Genomic DNA, 18,421 nt, shown 5'->3' on the forward strand with positions numbered 1-18,421 from the left:
TAAAAACATTTAGTAACTTTCCCTGTACCATATCAATCACAAACGTTACAGCTTATTTTATTGAAGTTTTTTTCAACATAAGTGGTGTTATTTACAAGTACAATACACCTACATAATGCCTCATTTTTGTATAGGTCATGTGGAAACCTCTAGTATCTGGATCGTTTCAGAGCACTCCCAAATAAACAAAGAACATCCACGTACCACAGAAATGGAAGGCCCCAAATCTAGGCAATAAGGCCTGTGCTCACTGTAAACCCCTAAGTTTCTCACACAGAGCCAGATTTCTTTTACTGTGGACATAATTTTACCAACTTCGGTTATTTGGTTTTCATTTTAATAAACAGGAAATTTAAAGAGTAAATCAAAAGTATTTCACTGCTAGAGACAGGCACACAGTTGATCTAAAAATCAGAGAGAATTTAAAAAAATACATATGGTGCCATAAAGAACATAATCAATAATAATATTGTAATAACTTTGCATAGTGACAGATGGTCATTAGACTTATCAAGATGATCACACCATAAGGTATATATTAGGTTGGTGCAAAAGTAAATGCGGTTTAAAAGGTTAAAAATAACTGCAAAAACACAATTACTTTTGCACCACCCTAATAAGTGTCAATGAATGTTGTATACCTGAATCTAATATACCGTATTTTGCCATGTGTAACGTGCTTCCGGGTATAATGCGCACCCACATTTTTGGCTCAAACTTTCAGGGGAAAACATCTTTCGTTTTAATTTTTTAATTCAAATTTTTATTTGTTTACATTTAAGTACTTGTTTTTTGTATTATAAAGGAATTTCAGCATTTATTTTTTAACATTATGGTATAAGAAATTTTATGTAACAAATAATTACAAAACATAAGAACAGATAGATACAGATAGGTAGAAGAAATTTTATGTACCAGTAACAAATTTACGATATTTACCCATCATAAAAAGCCAAGAACTCTTTGACCTTGCATGTTCATTGTAAGTTCAAGAAAACCTATTATATTTCAGGGTATTATTTTGTATATGGATATCGTTATTGATTTCTAGAGTTACACTTTTAACTCATAAGCATAAACAAAAGAATTAAAAACATTTGTATAGACATCAAATAAGTACTACCCATATATAATGCACATCCTTATTTTTCCCTCACAAATTTGGGCAAAAAAATGCACATTATACATGGCAAAATATGGTAATATTGTATGTCAACTACATTTTAATAAAAAACTTTTCAAAGGAAATCACAATAGTAGTTATGAGATATTTTGAACTCAATAATAATAAAAATTTGGCGTATCAAAAAAAAACAACCATAAAGAACAAAAGAGAATTCAAAAAGCATTAGCAGGACTGGTCCATTTCATCAAAAAACAGAATGCACAAATGTTATCCCCTGAAGGCACCTCTGTGTTAAGGCACAGGGTAATTACACACAAGGACAATCGTAAGGCACCCAGAAAAGATACAATTAAGTTTTAAAAATTTAGCTTAAGAATAAATGTGTAACATTTAGAATAACTGTCATCATAAAAACAGTTTTGCTGCCCTAGGGGCTGGGATCTCTTACATCTATTGGGTCCCTAACATTGTGCCAGGTACTATACAAGGTATTTTGCCAATATGATCTCATTTACTCTTCAAAACACTGTTTTGATTGGTCATCATTTTGAAAAGAGATTGTATTTAAAAACTGAGGCAAAGAGAGATTAAATAGCAGAGCCAAGAACCAGATGCAGGTCTAAGTGCATTTAAAGCTTATGACTGCTCTTTAATAAAATTTCCAGATAATAGAAATATAATTTATGATGCCAAATAAGGCATTATAGTACATAATTATTCCACTAGGACCTCAATTAAACTATAAAATTCCTACACTGTAATTTTTAGCCGTTTGAAAAACTAACTTCAATGATGCCATTTAACTTTCAAATATTTTTAAGGCTTTCTCATTGTCTATAATCTATTTCTCAGAAAATCCATGTTTTCTACCGAGAGTCTCACAGAGTTGACATTTCACAGAATTACTGAAAGGGAATCATAAAGACACTCTAAAAGTTTGAAGCAATAAATGCCATTTACTAAATGTATACTGTGTGTCACACAAAATGCTAATACATACACTATATACATATTACTCATCTATACATATTTGATCCCCACATGTGACTCTGAGGTGTCTCTATATTTTTTTATTTTACAGAAACTCGTACCCAAGGCCCCACAATTGACATTTAAAAGAAGTCCATTAGACTTTGAGACTAGTGCTCCTATCAACTTTCTATACGGCCTCCCTTATCTAAAAGACGAAGACATCCAGGTTCAAAGAAGTTAAGTAGCCCATCATCACTTAAATAACAAGTAATGAGGATGGAAACAACGCAATGATTCCATGAATAGTCATATTTGCTTTAGATACCACCACCTCCTCCCAAAAATGAGATAAAACCAATGTTAAAGACACAAAAGCTTCAAGATGCCATCAGAGGAAAAGAGGTCACAAGTGTTAGCATCCAACAAGAGTATCTGTTGACTTTTACTCAGGGCTGACTATGTGTCAGGAATTATGCTAAGCATTTTGCTTATATTATCCTATTTAATCCTCATGACAAATTTAAGAGGTTAATTAGTGTGAACTTTAGCCTAATAGTCTTGCACATCTACCAGAGAGGTGAATACCTAGGCTACTTTTTAAGCAAATAGTTTAAAAATTAGTATAGGTTGGCTTCTCCAGAACTTAAATTACTTCTAATCTACTGTTCACCTTAAAACTATACATCTCTTAAAAAAAAAAAAGTTATCAATGCATCCACCAGGTACCACATAAGAGATGTGAATGAAATTTGGTTTTACAATGTACCTGAATCCCATCACATTATAATTTGCAATGCTATCATCCTATTTAGATGACTAAATCATCCCTAATTTAAATAAGCTAGAATATGAAATCTGCAAACCACTAAAAACAGAAATGCTGAGAAGGGATGTTTTCAAACAGTATTAGAAGAATCGACCATAAAATGTTTAAGCAATTACGTATGTTTTCCTACTAATAGAATTCTGTTGAAAGACTTTCTGTAAGTTTGTTTTAAGTGAATTCAGATTATTATTTACATATTCTCGAAATTAAATATATGGAATTTGTGGTTAACAAACACAACATTTAAAAATTTTTATATGAATTCACAAGGCTTCCATTCTAGTCATGGCAAAATCAAATTTTAGATCTTTACATATGAGAGAAACATAATAAAACCATTTCCATCTATCTTGTTTTACCAAAACCTAATCTCTAACCAAACAGTGCATATAAATTGTAATGAGAATAAGAAATTTGGTGTCAATCTAAAAAGTTGATTGTACATATATGCAGAAATTAACAAAAGGGGAAGGAAAGCCTATTGCTACTTGGCTTGCATTAAAATCATAAAAATGGGGGAAAAACATAAAACAAGAAAAATTCTAGTTCAGGCAACCCAAACACATCTTTACAACTTTTCAGTCCTTAGAAAAAGAATTACTGATGAATAAGTGTACCACTCTTACTCACATTTGGAAAAGCCAATGGCAAATTTTTCAATTAGAGAGAGCAAGGAAAAGAGAGCACAAAAAAACATTTAACCCGTTGAGCACAGTTTACATAGGTAAGTATAACAGCACTCTATAAATAAAAGTGTTATTTATTTTCATATAAAGACCTGTGGTTTCTAGAGTATTTTTATAACCCTCTTACTGAAATGTTCCAACAACCCTGAGTAGAACAACTTTAAAACATACTTGTTAAATATGGCTATACAAATCAATTAGATGATATGAACGGAAGTTATTTCAGAATCATCTTGCTTAATCAAGAATAAATAAGTTCTAAATTTTGGTGAAGAATGAAGCTTTCATTTCCTTTGTTAAGACTATTTTCTGCTACCTTTGGACATTTTGAAAGCAGTGACTTATTGGATGATCCAGTATGTGACTCTGAAACAATGGTTAAAAAATTCAATTCCGCACTACCTACCCCTTCTTGTTTAGTGAAGAGATTAAGGCAATCACTCAAAGCTACACAAGTTTCTCTAGAAGCTTCAGAGACAACTTCAACTTTCTGAAGAAATGACGGAAGCATCTCTATAAATAAAAAAAAGTAAATCAGATGAGTGGGATTTTAAGTAATCAAAGTAAACTAAGACAATAAACATTTTTATTTCTACTAATTTCATGTTTCCTTCCAGCTGTCTTAAACAAAGCATACAATATGTTCCTTGGGCATCATCATTAAGCACCTACTATATGCAGGGCACACAAATTGGTACAGAAAAAGAAAGGATGAAGCCTTGTCCTATAAAGGCATATATCCTACAAGGAGAATCAAGTTTATAAATAATAATATAATGTTTAAGAAAAGCAGCTGGGAAGGACTGATAGCACTAATTATAAAATATTAACACTTCCTTTAGTGATATTCTATGCTAGATAAGCAAAGTGCTAAAGAGAGACAAAAATAATTCTGTAGTTGACATGATGGCTAACATATCTGAAGGTGGCATTAACTCAACTTTCTCTAGTTCTTATTTGGATAAATGTTCGGCATAAATAGGTCTTTTCACTGTCAAAAATGTGTCCCTGTGGAATTTCAGTATCTCTTAATATATGTTTAAGTCGGGAGCAAAGAAATGGTAGTACAGTTGGGCCTCCTTATCCACAGGTCCCACATCCAAGGATTCAACCAACTGCAGATGGAAAATATTCAGGAAACAAATGTTTCATTGTTGCTGACGTGTACTAGTTAAGCTTATGATGGTTCCCGTCTGTACTGAACATGTACAGACTATTTTTCTTGTCATTATTCCCTAAACAATACAGTATAATAATTATTTACATATCATTTACATTGTATTAGTGTAAGTAATCTAGAAATGATTTAAAGTATACAGGAAGGTGCACGTAGGTTATATGCAAATACTATGCCATTTTATATAAGGGACTTGAGCATCTGCAGATTTTGGTATCCTTGGGGTACCAGGCCCCACAGATACTGAAACGATACTGTATCAGTATCTTCTCAAGTCCTCTAAAGAAAATCTTAATCCGTTACAAAAAACAATACAAAACAAAACAAAGAATGCTGGCAAGAGAAAGCTGCAAAATGCACACACATCACTTAAAAAACAAGGGAAATATCATATCCTGTCCAGATTAATTCGAGAGAAATGCACTTAGTTGAAAAAGTTTTGGACTTTATGTTAATTATACATCAAGATCCTTTAAATCTTTCCCTTTCGTCAAATACAAATCATAACATTCAGAAAGCTTTTCACAAAAAAATAACTTAAAAGGAGAAAGACAAATTGGTAGCATCCCGAGTATTTCAAATAACCCTGATTTATTTAAAACAGTCTTAAAAACACAGTAAACAAGGTAAATAAACAAAAGCAATCAAGTAAATCCAAACGCCAGCAATTTGCAATTAGGCCATAAAACAGTGGGTCCACCAAGAAACAAAAATTTTCAAATAAGAAATAGAAAGGAGTGGGTGGCCGGTTAGCTCAGTTGGTTAGAGCACGGTGCTAGTAGCACCACGGTTGCCAGTTCAACCTCCACATGGGCCACTGTGAGCTGCACCCTCCTTAAAAAAAGAAACAGAAAGGAAAACGAAATCTACCAAGAATACATAACAAATTATTCTTGGTTTTGGTTTCTAGGTGATAAAATTGTGATTATCCTTTTTTTTTTTAATTTTTCAAATTTTCCATATAAATGTGATTTATTATACCAAAGATAAGTCCTTTTCCTGGAAAAATTATTCCTCAAAACTCCTAAGGCAGAAGGGGGCAACGAAAGGAAAAGGTCAGAGTGAATGAAGGTATAAAACAACCTTTCATTAATAGCTGGATATAAAGACCACGTGACATTTTATCATATTTTTCATCTTATGGTACAGTTTCTTAGTGTTAGCTACTCTTAATAATATCCAAGTGACTGAAAATTACTATAATCTAAAATAAATTTGATCTAAACATACTTTATTTTTCATTTTGAATCTTTAAAACACATGTGAAGATTTATTCTGTACTTAGTTGCTAAACTGCGAATGAGAATACCGTATGCTAGATGCCATATGACTTAAATAGTACCTCAACAGATGTCTCATGCAGAGCTGCGGGCTGCGTACTAAGAGGAAAAGCACAGGAAAAAAACAGACACAGCCTCTGCCTTCCATAAATGTTCTGGGTAATCTAGTAATTTTCCACTTTCATGGTACAAATGATAGGAAGATGGAAGCATTGTCGCTCATGGATGTACTGCTTTTATTAAATACCATCACGTGCTTAATCATCTCCAATGTTATCTACATTTTAGATATTTCACACTTTAGCTACACAATGATCAGCAGAAAACAAACATTAAATAGCCAAACACATGTTTAGGAACACTGACAAGTTTTTAAACAAAAGTGATTCTACAAGCTCTCAAAAGACATTCCAAGAAATATTTAGTAAGACAAGTTTTTATAAGAATCCATTATTGAGCGAGTGCCAAATTCTTTTGTCCAAAACAGAGTCAAAAGTTACCTAATCTCTCTGATAATCTAGTGTTTAAACAAGTTGTTGGAATTAGGATTCACTTGCACAGTAGCACGATGTAAGACCTGAAGGATTTAGGCAGACACTCCAGCACAGGGCATCGAGGCCAGGCGGGTCACACTGGCATGCTTCTTATATAATGATGTTTGCATTCGGTTATATAAAAAGAAAGAAAACGGCTAAGCTTCTAGAAAAGTTCCCAACTGGGAACCACTGCAAATATATCTTAGCCAATGAATATTTAGAGACTAAGCTGTAATGAATAAATGTAAAATGGCCAGTATGTTACCTTAATTGGTCTACCACACAAATTGGACACTTAATTTTGGGGAAAATGTTCCTTTTTATACCAAAATTATTTTTGAACTCAGGAAAGATGGTAGAAGACAAGCTTATCTTTAGAGGCATGTATAAAAAGCTCACAATCTGTCATTTCCATGATACACTGTACAATTTTTTGGGTAAGTTTTAAAACTTACGGAAAAACTTACGGAAATACTTGCTTCTTGTTAACAAACTAAACCCTAATACAGATGACCTTTATTGTTCTCCTAATATAGAAAATGTCCACATTCCTTAGACTAACACTTAAGATACTCCATAAACTGAGTCTGTCTCAGCCAGACTGTTTTCCTGGGAATATTTGTTTTCCTCGAAATATTCTTCTATTTTACTGCCTCCAAACCTTTGTTTAAGATGTTTTCTCTTCCCTGAATATTGGAAATAATAATTATTCACTTTCACAAGTTTCCCCACGTAACTACATCTAACTGCATCCTGGAACATTCCATGGAGGGAAATGGAGGAATCTGAAACTGAAAGCAGTGTGGCCAGAGAAGAAGTTGTTGTTGTAACTTACAGGAACATAGCTGTGGCCTCTCTTAGCGCATTCGTAGGGAAATACAGAGAAGATAACAGTGTGGAGAGAGAATACATATGGTAGAGCAAGAATTTAAGATGACGCCAAGGTCTGGGCTTTGGAAATTGTGTGAATCAGCAATACAGTCTTTGAGATGAAGAACACAAGAAAGAACATCAGGGCAAGAAAAGAGAAGGAAAAAGTTGACGGGAAAAATAAAGAGGATTTCTTTGTTATGAGTTGGAAACTTCTGCTCCACATCAATCCCAGCGTACCCTTTAACTTCTGAATAGGAGCCCATGAGGATTTGAACAACACCTCAACTACAGGAGCCAAGCTAATATTATTGTCCTCAACAAATTCTACCTTTCACTGTCCATCAAGGTATAAATCTATAAACTTTTCTAGTTCATAGATCAAATGTTTAGGGGTAAATATCGAATTTTTTGTTTATTCCAGACTCTGTTGGACAAGAGCAGAGTGGAGCAGGCTGCATGGGGTCAAACCCTGACTTAGGTTTCCACTAGCCATGTGACATTATGCACATTACCTAAACTCTCTGTGCCTCAGTTAGATTATCTGTAAAATGGACATAATAGTTGTATGAACTACATAGGTAGTTATAAGGAATAAATGAGTTAATATATGTAACGTACATAGAACACACAAAAAGGTTGTATATATTTGCTGTTATTCTAGATAATACAATTTGTGAATTATTGATATGTTTTACATTAGAAAGAAAATGGGACACTTGTGGTACCTGGCAAACTAAGTTGATGGGGAACCATCCTTCAACCCCAACCCATAAAGATGTTGAATAACATAACATATCGCAGAGTTTGAAAGAACAAAGTCCCCAATCTGCCAGAAATCAAAAGAAAAGTCAAAGCTGATAAAACAGGCATATGCTAGTGAAGCCTGGGTGGGGAAGTCCAAGGACAGAGGTGGATGTCAGCTAGGGGACTGAGAGCTGAGCTTTCACACCCACCCAAGGGGAGGAGACGTGGTTATGGTCTCACAAAGCAAAGGGCTAAGGCCTGTGTAGGGCTAGACCCCCAGTGAAACCAACAATGGAAAAACTGCCCTTAGGCTCAGGGAAGAAGTGAAGGATGGCATTTTTTCTGCCTATTGCTCTGGGTTGGTTGGAATCAAGAGAAATAGGAAGTCCTAGCTTGTGCCACACCTAAGTATGAAATCCAATTTTAAAACTTGTAGCCCAGAACCAGAAAAACCTTTATATAGCCTCAACAGAAACAGAACAAGGCTACTGTGTAGGGACACTTCCATAATCCAGAAGACAGAAAAAAAACAAGTCTCCCTGAAGATGAGCTCTCAATAAAGTTATAATCCACTGTGAGAGAAACAATCCTTCCCCAGGGACAGTCAGCAGACAAAACAGAATTAGCTCCACAACAACTTGAGCCATAAAAACGTTCTGAAAAAGACTTTACATTTATGTTTTAAATATGTGAGATAAAATTAGAAATATGTTATATGCAATAACTTGTCCCTATAGAAAAAGTTAAAACTTTAAAAAACCACCACCTAGAATTATAAAATACAGTCACAAAAATTAAAAAGTCCAAGCATTAAACAGAAAAATAGATCCAACTGAGAAATAAATTCAAATTAGAAAATAAATCTGAGTAATTACGCAGAATGAAACACAGGAAAATAGAAATGGAATGAAAAACTAAGGGGTGGAAGGTAAAATGAGAAGTTCCGACACATGTCTATAAGGAGTTCAGGCAGAAGAGAACAGAAAGAATGAAGCGGCGAAATTTGAAGAGATAATAAGAACCTTCCTAGATTGAAGAGAGATAATGAGTGAGTCTTTGAATTAAAAACAGAGTCCCAGGCAGCATATATACATAACAACAAAAGTCAAACCTAATGACAGAATAAAACTGCAGAACACCAAAGTGAAGACCTTAGAAGCAATGAGAGCATAAAAAAAAAAAAAAAAAAAGACACATTGCCTATCAAAAATATCATCATTAGAATATCAGAAGCCAGAAGTTGGATTCACATCTTCAAAATGCTAATGAATGATAACTCTAACCTAACTAGAGTGAAATAAAGATTTAGGTAAGATAGAGATTTTTTACCACTCACAGACCCTCAGTGAAAGAATTACTCAAAGATTTACCTCAGTTAAAAACTGAATCCAGAAGAGAGGAGTAGGATACAAAAACCAATGGCATTAACTGAGGAACCCTAATGGTGAAAGAATGCAGAGAACATTCCTCTACTGCTGGCTTCTTCCCCATTTTGTTTCTCTCCATAAAGTCTCATTGACTTGTATTTATTTGCTTACGCTTCATATTTACTAATTTGACAGAACAAATTAGTACTTGTTTCTCCCCAAGTTCCAGAGGAATAAGTTATAAATGTATAAGCTAAATAAGTTGGTCACTCATCTTTATCTACTCATTCATTCAAAACATACATACGTATATGTGTGTTAGTGTTTGTGCGTGTGTAATCTCACGTGCCCATATGTGCCATGCACGGTTAAGATGCATAAGGTAATCAGCAAATAAAACAGACAAAAATTCCTGCCCTCGTGGTTCATATTCTAATATGACAGGCAGACAATCAGCTACTTGTACATACGTATATAGGAAGTTTAACTGATAAACAAAAAAAACAAAGCAAGGTAGAAGGTAGGGGACAGCAAGTGCTGAGAGGACTTGCAAACGTAGATAGGATGAAGTATCAGAAACGTCCTGGGAGGGAACAGTGGGCCAACTCCAAAGGGACCTGAAAAGAATTTTAAAAAGAGATTACTCACAAAGGAGAGGAGGGTTAGTGAACTAAGGAGACTGACATGCAGGACAGTTATCATGCTGGAACAGAAGAGCAAAGGGAGGGAACACTGTTGCTAAGCACAGCAGGAGCTGGTGTTATCGGAATGGGGCCACCCAGGCAGAGGAACCCTCAGCACTGTAAGACCACAACCCAGCTAGACGGATTGAGATATCCCGACCTAAATCTCCTCCTACCCCTCCACCAATGTCCTGACAGGAGCTCCCATTGGCTGAATGCCATCGGAAGTCCAAGGGCAAGGAAGCCTGTAGGGATCCAAGGCCCAAGGCACCACGCAGGGCTGAAAACGGATGTGCAGGAACCAACCAGCGCTGGTGGGAGGAGAAAATCAGAGGTTCTGTTTGGGTTAATACCTGGGGCAGTAAGGATATGAGTGAGTAGCCTAGAGAAAAGTCTGGTAGGCAGAGGGGCCGGCATAGGACAGGCCTGAGGCAGGAGTCAGCCCAGCTCTTCCAGGGACAGCAAGAAGGCCAGTGAGGCTGGAGAGGAGCAAGCAAGGGGACCTAGGAGATGAGGACAGAGAGGAAAGGGGGACTGGCAGGTCTGTGAGTCATTGAAAGGACTTCATCTTTCATTCTAAGTGAGATGACCTGAAAGCTAATGGATGTTTTGAGTAAAGGACATCATACACTGATGTTTTAGAAGGGTTCCTGGGCAGGGACTCTACGGCCGAGGATGGAATCTGAGGGCCAGATCAGGAGGCTGTTTTAATGGTCTATGTGGGAGATAGACCATGGTGGCAACAGTGAAGGGGGCAGTATGTTTGCCAGAACCCTAAGACTTTGATGGGAGAATTTTTTTATTTTTTTTTTAATAGATTATTTTATTAGTTTTTTTTGGACTATATTGAATTTCTTTAAATGTAGTCTTTAATGATTGCTGTGGTTTTTTTTGTTTGTTTGTTTGTTTTTATTGAACTGGCAACCTTGTGGTTGAGAGCCCACTGGCCCATGTGGGAATCGAACCGGCAGCCTTCGGAGTTAGGAGCATGGAGCTCTAACCACCTGAGCCACCGGGCCGGCCCTTGATGGGAGAATTTTAAGTGGGTTGAATAAGAGGGCTTTTCCCTTAAGATTTGTATTCTTTTAGATAACTGAAATGCTGCGATTTTTTTTAACCAGGGATTCAGTTATATACATCTAGTAACATTCAATAAAGTGTATGCATTAAAGATGACACGTAAAGTAATATATCTTTTCTGGAAAGTAATTTACCAGTATGTATCAATAGGCTCAAAAATGTTAAGATGTTTTCACCCACTAATCCCATTTCCAAAAATCCTTCAGTAATAAAGTAATGTGACCAAATATAAATGCACGATACAATATTATTTATAATAGTAAAAAACTGGCTACTATTACTTAATGGTATATTTAGGGTTTTATGGAAGAACAGATTGACTACCTGGCCTTCAGGAAGTCTCCTGAAAGTTTTATTAGTTTGGGTGATTTTATTTGTTTCTGCGACTAGGCTTTTGGTAAAGATAAAACAGGAGAGATTTCAAGATTGCACTCTTTGAACTTTGAATGGTATGTTGCCAATGCCAGATACATAAATTTTGGCATTCATCTAGAGAGAAATCATGTTTAAGGTCCATTCATGAAACTGAAAGTGGTATTACAACAGAGGGACATTTCAGACCTAAGGCACAGTGTTTGGTCAAAAGTGTTTACAGGGGTCATAGAACAGAATAATTATAAATAAAGCTGAAAAATCAGGTTGAAATAGGGCTAAATGCCAAAAGTCCCTAAATTCTAAATAAAGAGCATTTTATTCTATAGTTTCAAAGACCCATAAAAGATTTTTTCAACAGAAAAAAAACTATCAAAAATGTATCTTTCTAAAATAAATTTGGCAAGCAATAATGCAGTATTACACAGATTTTAAGTTGGAAGCATTCCTGAAAGTCTTCTCATTCAATTCCCTTTAAGGACAGAATTCATGGGGTGGGAGAGGGGTGTCTCCCAGAAGGAAGAATAAAGGGCAGGCTTCTTCAGTAATTGGGATTTGAGGTGATACAAAGTAAACTATAATGGTAGAAGTTCGAATAACAAGGAAGGGAAATGAGTCTTAAAGTTCATAAAATTTTGTGCTAAATTGTCAGACAATGAACAATTTCAAGCACAAGATCTGGATTCTGTCCACAGACATTTTAGTTCCTCATCTTGAGACATCACTGACAAAATGTGTAGACAGTCTGGAGCAGGATGTGTATCTATCAGCTTCCTTTAATAAAACACATGGTGCGAGATGATTCTGTACAATCTCTTGGCATTAAGAGCAACCTTCAATGCTCCAATTCCATTCATGAAATCATCTTAACTCTATTTACTTACTATTTATGTAAGATGTTGTTTTATTTGTCTACACCAATCTTTCAGAAAATAATGTTTATAATTGTTTATGTATAAGTCCATTGAATTTTATTGCAGATTTATGAAATAGGGTTGTCAGATCATAATCAAACATCACAAAGATCAGAGATGGCACTGTACAGAATGAAATATCTCTTTTGTGGTACTGAATATTGTGCATTTCTGAAAGCACAAATGGGGCATGCCATCATCGTGAGTGACACAGCATAAAGATAATCTGAACCAAGAGATTTGACTCAAGGTTTAAAAAAAATCTTAATTTGGTTATGTTAGATAGGTTGCAGTTTAAAAGCTTAAAAATTATTGCAAAAAACACAATTACTTTTGCACCAACCTAATATAATTTCTTTCTTTGGTCCAGGTTAAAGGAATTAATCTTTATATTTCACCTCACTCTGGCCATTTTCTACATCTTTTAAATGTTAGTATCTCTTCTTACTTTTGATGGTTCTTGGTAAAGATGGTGTTTTAAAAGCTCATTAATGGTGTTAAGTTGCATAACTATGAATATTTTTTTTAAAGCATTGAATGGTATACTTTTCATCAGTGAATTTTAGATTATATGAATTATATCTAATAAATATGTTATTATTTTAAAAGTCCACTGAAGATGAACAGTGCTAGGCAATACAATATTCCAACCTGCAATTAATAATCAAAATGATTTAACTGCTATCCTTCTAAAAGCTATCGCTGCTAATATAAATAATTGTTGAACTGAAGTAAAGGGACACCTAAGGTACATTTGGACCAATACAGGATATTTATGCTCAGGTACTCTAATATTAACATTTCTTCACATCCTTTGGGAACATATAAACTAAACTTTGAGTTCACTGAGGGGAACTAGTTCATTATTAAAATGGAGAGTTAATAATAAATTCACAGACAACTAAACCAATTATATTTTAGTGGAGTTATTTATAAAAACATCAGAGATAAAGTCTATGAAACATGATAGTGTTTTAATTAACAAAGAAATTTTTCTCAATACTTAATTTTCATATTGGGTTTTATATCAGATTGTGTTTTGATTTTTGATGTATTTATAGTCAACACATGATAATTCATAAATAATGGACAGTGAAGACATAAAGAGTTTAACAGTAGATTAATCATAGCTAGACAAGTTCATGTATATGATCTTGGAATGATAAAAGGTTAAGACCTGGAAACAACCAATCCATTCATTTATAAATAAGAAAACTGAGGCTCAGAGAAGTTAAATGTACTACTCAAAGTAAGAACTAGTAAGTGAGGGAGCAAGGATTCAAACCCAAGTGTTTCACTCCAAATTCCAAGTCTTCTGACACTCATAAACAGAATTTTCATTGTACAGCCAAAATGAGTTTACAGCCCCAAAATGTTAACTGTTTTTCTTTTTCTTAAAAGAATAAAAACATTTTTAATAGATAAAGCAAGTCTCTTCCATGCATAGAAATTTTAAATAGCCCTGTTAAAATTTCAAAATAGTTTTATCGAATGGAGTGCTAAATTCAAAACCAAAAATTATTTAATATGTATAGTCAATCAAAACTACAAAGGTCAATATCTATAATAATAGGTTGTGGGAGGTTTTTTTGGTAGTGTTTGTCTATTTCTTTTATTTTTTATTTTTTATTTTTTTTACCTTTAGCCATGTCACATTCCTTAATCATTTTGAGAAAGCTGGAAATTTCCCTATCTAGTCTCTGTTGGCATGTTTGTGCTTTCTAGAAAAGAAAAAAAAAGAAGACAAAGTTAAAACAAACTAATAAAGAACTTTTGCATTTCAGATGCTTTAATGTTTCTATCAAAACTTCTAGTTCATAGGTTGATACATTGTAATAATTGAGATACTCCTAACAGAGAAATTTTCCATAAAAATTGAATATAACATTAAATCACATACAGATTAAGAAAAGTGTTTATAAATTTTAAATATATTCAACATCTGCTGTGTAGATGTCATAAAACTGCATTAATCACTCTGAATAAATCATTACACCATATACAGAGGGTGCCAAAAAAATGTATACACATTTTAGGAAAGGAAAACTGTATTAAAAATTGTAATACTCAGTATATACAGATAACAAAAGATAATACAAGTCATGTGTATAGATTTTTTTGGCATCCCCTTGGCACCCCCAGCATATCTGAGGAGTTAGATTTCTGATTTATTAAAACTTTTAGTGGGCTTGAGTAAATTCATCGAGAAATTTAAAAATACATCCCTTAAGAATATATTTTAAAAACTGTTTGTTAAAAAAAAAATCCAGATGGTACTAACATTTGGAAATCTCAAGTTGATTTTTGTTCATGCAATCTAAATGCACACAGCCCCCACATAATCAGATGAATAAGGACATTTTCTAAAAAGCTTGTAAAAACAAGGTAAACTCAACTACAGAAAGCATCATTCCTTGTAACTTGAAATTTCTCCATATATAGATCTCTAAAAGCAAAACATACAGAGTTTTATGGTATAAGCTGAATCCCATCTTTAGTATGAGTATATATGGAAGTCCAAAATGAAAAATTAGATAAATTCATTTATTATACCAACAATGTAACTTTGGAGTTAATTTTATTTATAGTTTCCCTTTAAAGAGGTGGGAGAATAAGCCAGACAATTATCCTTGTAAAGTTGGTTGGTTACGGCAATAAAAAAATACTTATTCTGAGAACCTTGACCTTATTAATATTAGAATCACACTGTTGTAGACAGAATAATATATTTAGCTTTATGAATCTTCCCTACTTTATATTCCTAATCTCAACTGCCCAACACTAAACATTTTTGATTGTCCCCCTAAGTCAGATCTATGTGCCAAGGTGACATAGGTAAGCACCCTTTGCTCCTTTTTCCCCTTATAAATTTTTTAGTGCTTATGAAGCTCAGCTCAACCACAGTAGAATTATTCATGTTACCACATTAGTGTCAGGCAATGTTCTCTTGAAAATCGACATTATTCTGTTTTGAGAGCTCTAACAACATAAAAATGCAATTTACTTTTTTTTTTTAGGAGAGAGAATACTTACACTATGCAATTTAAAACCCCATAGAAAGTGAAATGGTATGATGGATAGTTTTTTCAGACAGCCTGTGAATACAGGTTGAAGGCAGGAAAAAAAAAAAAAAGTCCATCTGGGGGCACTGCAAACATGCACTACAACCAAATGTAACACTCATAATTTATTAATACAAAATCATCATTTTCACTCTATCCATATTTAATACTCCTCCCCATGTTCAAGTCAAGACTACTGTTTTCCTTTTCATGGCGATAGTTAGCTGGATGCATAAAAGTAAGCACTGGCTTCATTTGCAGACTGCAAATTTGTAAGAAAGATGATAGTTCCTGAGGTTATAATTAAAACAAGAATCACTCACTATCCATAGCATTATCCTTAAATACCTGAATCTTATTTAACTTCCTTTAGCGTGTTTGACAGTTACTAAAGAAAGTTTTCTCAACTGATGAGCTACTTGTTTTAAAAGGTATACAATAGGTCAGCTGGAGAAGGTTCACTCTCCATATACTGTTTTATGGTTGGGTACAAGAAGTATCTTCTGTTCTAAACAATTAGTGCCATTTAACTGAAACCAAAAAGAATAAAAAGAGAAACAAAAAACTGTAACACATTCTTCAGTTTGCTGTAATTACATCTTTGCAGCTACTGGTTATATTATGAAAACTTAAAATATATTTGTGAAGGTTAATGTTTATGAGTTCTTTGCAGAGTCCAGCGTAGTGTTTCATTCTTGACATCTATGCCATTGACCTTACGGTGAATACAGGACTCTCTTTAGGTTTTAATTTTTATTTATCCTGCATATATGGAATCCACTATAAGCAATGTTCTAACTCTCAAAGTGTGACAGTATTTTAAACCCTTGCCATCTCGGCACAGAACACAAGGCCAGGATCATACCCACAGACGCGGGGCCCAAAAGCCCCCAGAAGCCTCCAGCTGAGCAGCCGAGACACATTCACAACCCAGAACCCCTTCTCCCACCTCTGCCCCCCCCCCAAGGTTTCAGCTGTTGTTTTCATTTGATTCAAATTGATGTTAAACTGCTTTATGATCCCTGTCCTATGAGACAACTTAAAAATGTGTATCAAGGAGAGAGCATCTAGGGAAGAGTGGACAAGGAAAGGGAGACGTCATTAATTCCAGGCTATTTGCTACAGACAATCCACATTTGGTTAATTAAGAACAGCAGCAGACTTCTACTCAGGAATCAAAAAGAGCAAACTACTGATACACAACATAGTGAGTGAAAGAAGACAGGCACCAAAGAGTACATACACAGTGTGATCAAAAACTGCAGTGAATGTTTAAATTTTTAAAAATGTATTACAGTAAAAGACACATTGCCCTTGAGCCCCCTCATAATATTTCCCCCTTGCTTTGAACACACTTATCCCATCATTCTTGCCACTTTCTAAAGCAGTTCTGGAAGTTCTCTTACGTGAATGTCTTTAGTTGCGCTGGCATGGCTGCCTCCATGTCCTGAAGCCATTCAAAATGTTTACTTTTCACGGTCATTTTGAGTTTATGGAAGATCCAGAAGTCGCATGGTGCCAGTTCTGGTGAATAAGGTGGATGAGGACACACCATGATGTGTTTATTTGAGAGAAATTGCCATATACCAGAAGCGATGTGTGACACAGAGCGTTGTCATAATGGAAGATGAAACTGTTTGCACATTTCATGTTAATGCATGGTTCATGATCCATGATTTAAGGCACACTTTAAAACACACCTTCTTTCAACCATAGCTCACACCCAACTGACTGCACCGAACAACTGAAACTTGTCACACACTGTTACTAAGGTTCGAGGCACCACTTCCTGTATTGAAAATCCCTGCCTTTCCATTGGATGGCACTCAGCAGCAGTATTCACCATATTTTGGGATCACATCACTTCTGGTACGGTAATTCCTGTCAAATAAAAACATTATGGTGTGTCACCAACCACCTTATTCACCAGATCTGGCACCATGTGATTTCTGGCTCTTCCCCAAAGTCAAAATGACCATGAAAGGTAAACGTTTTGAATCAATTTGGGACATGGAGACAGCCACAACCATACAACTAAAAACACTCACAAAAGAGGACTTCCAGAACTGCTTCAGAAAGTGGCAAGAATGACGGAATAAGTGTGTTCGAAGTGAGGGGGAGAATTTTGAGGGGGATTAATGGCAATGTGTTTTTTAATGTAATAACTTTTTAAATTTAAACATTCACCATACTGTTTGATTCCATTTATGTGACAGTCTAGAACAGGCAAAACTGACAATGCCTATAAATGACAGAAAGCACATCAGTGGTTACCTGAGATGAAGATGGAGGGCATTGTCCGGGAAGGGGCACAAGGGAACTCTGTGAGGTGATAAAAATGTTCTGTATCTTGACAGGAGTGGTAGTTAAACAGGGTACATACACTTGTCGAAACATCAAATTGAAGGCACAAAGCGTATACATTTCATTGTATAAAAATTATACCTCAATATATTAAATGTTTAATAGACTGTAGAACTCTGATAAGTTTCCTCCTTGCAGGAAATAGGCAGTATTGTTGAGCACTGGTACCCCAGTACTCATCTCCAAGTCTTCCTAACTCTAGCCCCATACTACATCTTCCCTCAATCTAAATCAATCCATAACACATTTATTCTTTTGCTACCAGGTGATTATTATGGCCATGCTCTGTAAACTTCTTAATGTTTTACATTGCAATAGATCTTTACACAAAGTAAAAATTAAAAAAAAAAAGGAAAAGT

At 34.8% G+C, this 18,421-nt stretch overlaps 1 protein-coding gene across 4 annotated transcripts in view; it reads right to left on the reverse strand.

Moving 5' to 3' along the window:
- Nucleotides 1-18,421, reverse strand: part of OSBPL1A (oxysterol binding protein like 1A) — a 210,833-nt gene that overhangs the window by 116,311 nt on the left and 76,101 nt on the right. For 3 of the 4 annotated variants that reach the window (XM_019741214.3, XM_019741215.3, XM_088797939.1), the window contains 2 exons: nucleotides 14,276-14,357; nucleotides 4,017-4,123 (listed from right to left, as the gene is read on the reverse strand). The exons of the other annotated variant lie outside the window; for it this stretch is intronic. In XM_019741214.3, coding sequence (XP_019596773.2) covers nucleotides 4,017-4,123; nucleotides 14,276-14,357 — 189 coding nt within the window. The remainder of the gene's footprint in view (nucleotides 1-4,016; nucleotides 4,124-14,275; nucleotides 14,358-18,421) is intronic. 4 annotated transcript variants of the gene reach the window in all.

The sequence above is a fragment of the Rhinolophus sinicus genome, chromosome 4 (genome assembly GCF_057876585.1).
Source record: "Rhinolophus sinicus isolate RSI-liver-muscle chromosome 4, RSI-T2T, whole genome shotgun sequence".
In the NCBI taxonomy this organism is placed as follows: Eukaryota; Metazoa; Chordata; class Mammalia; order Chiroptera; family Rhinolophidae; genus Rhinolophus; species Rhinolophus sinicus.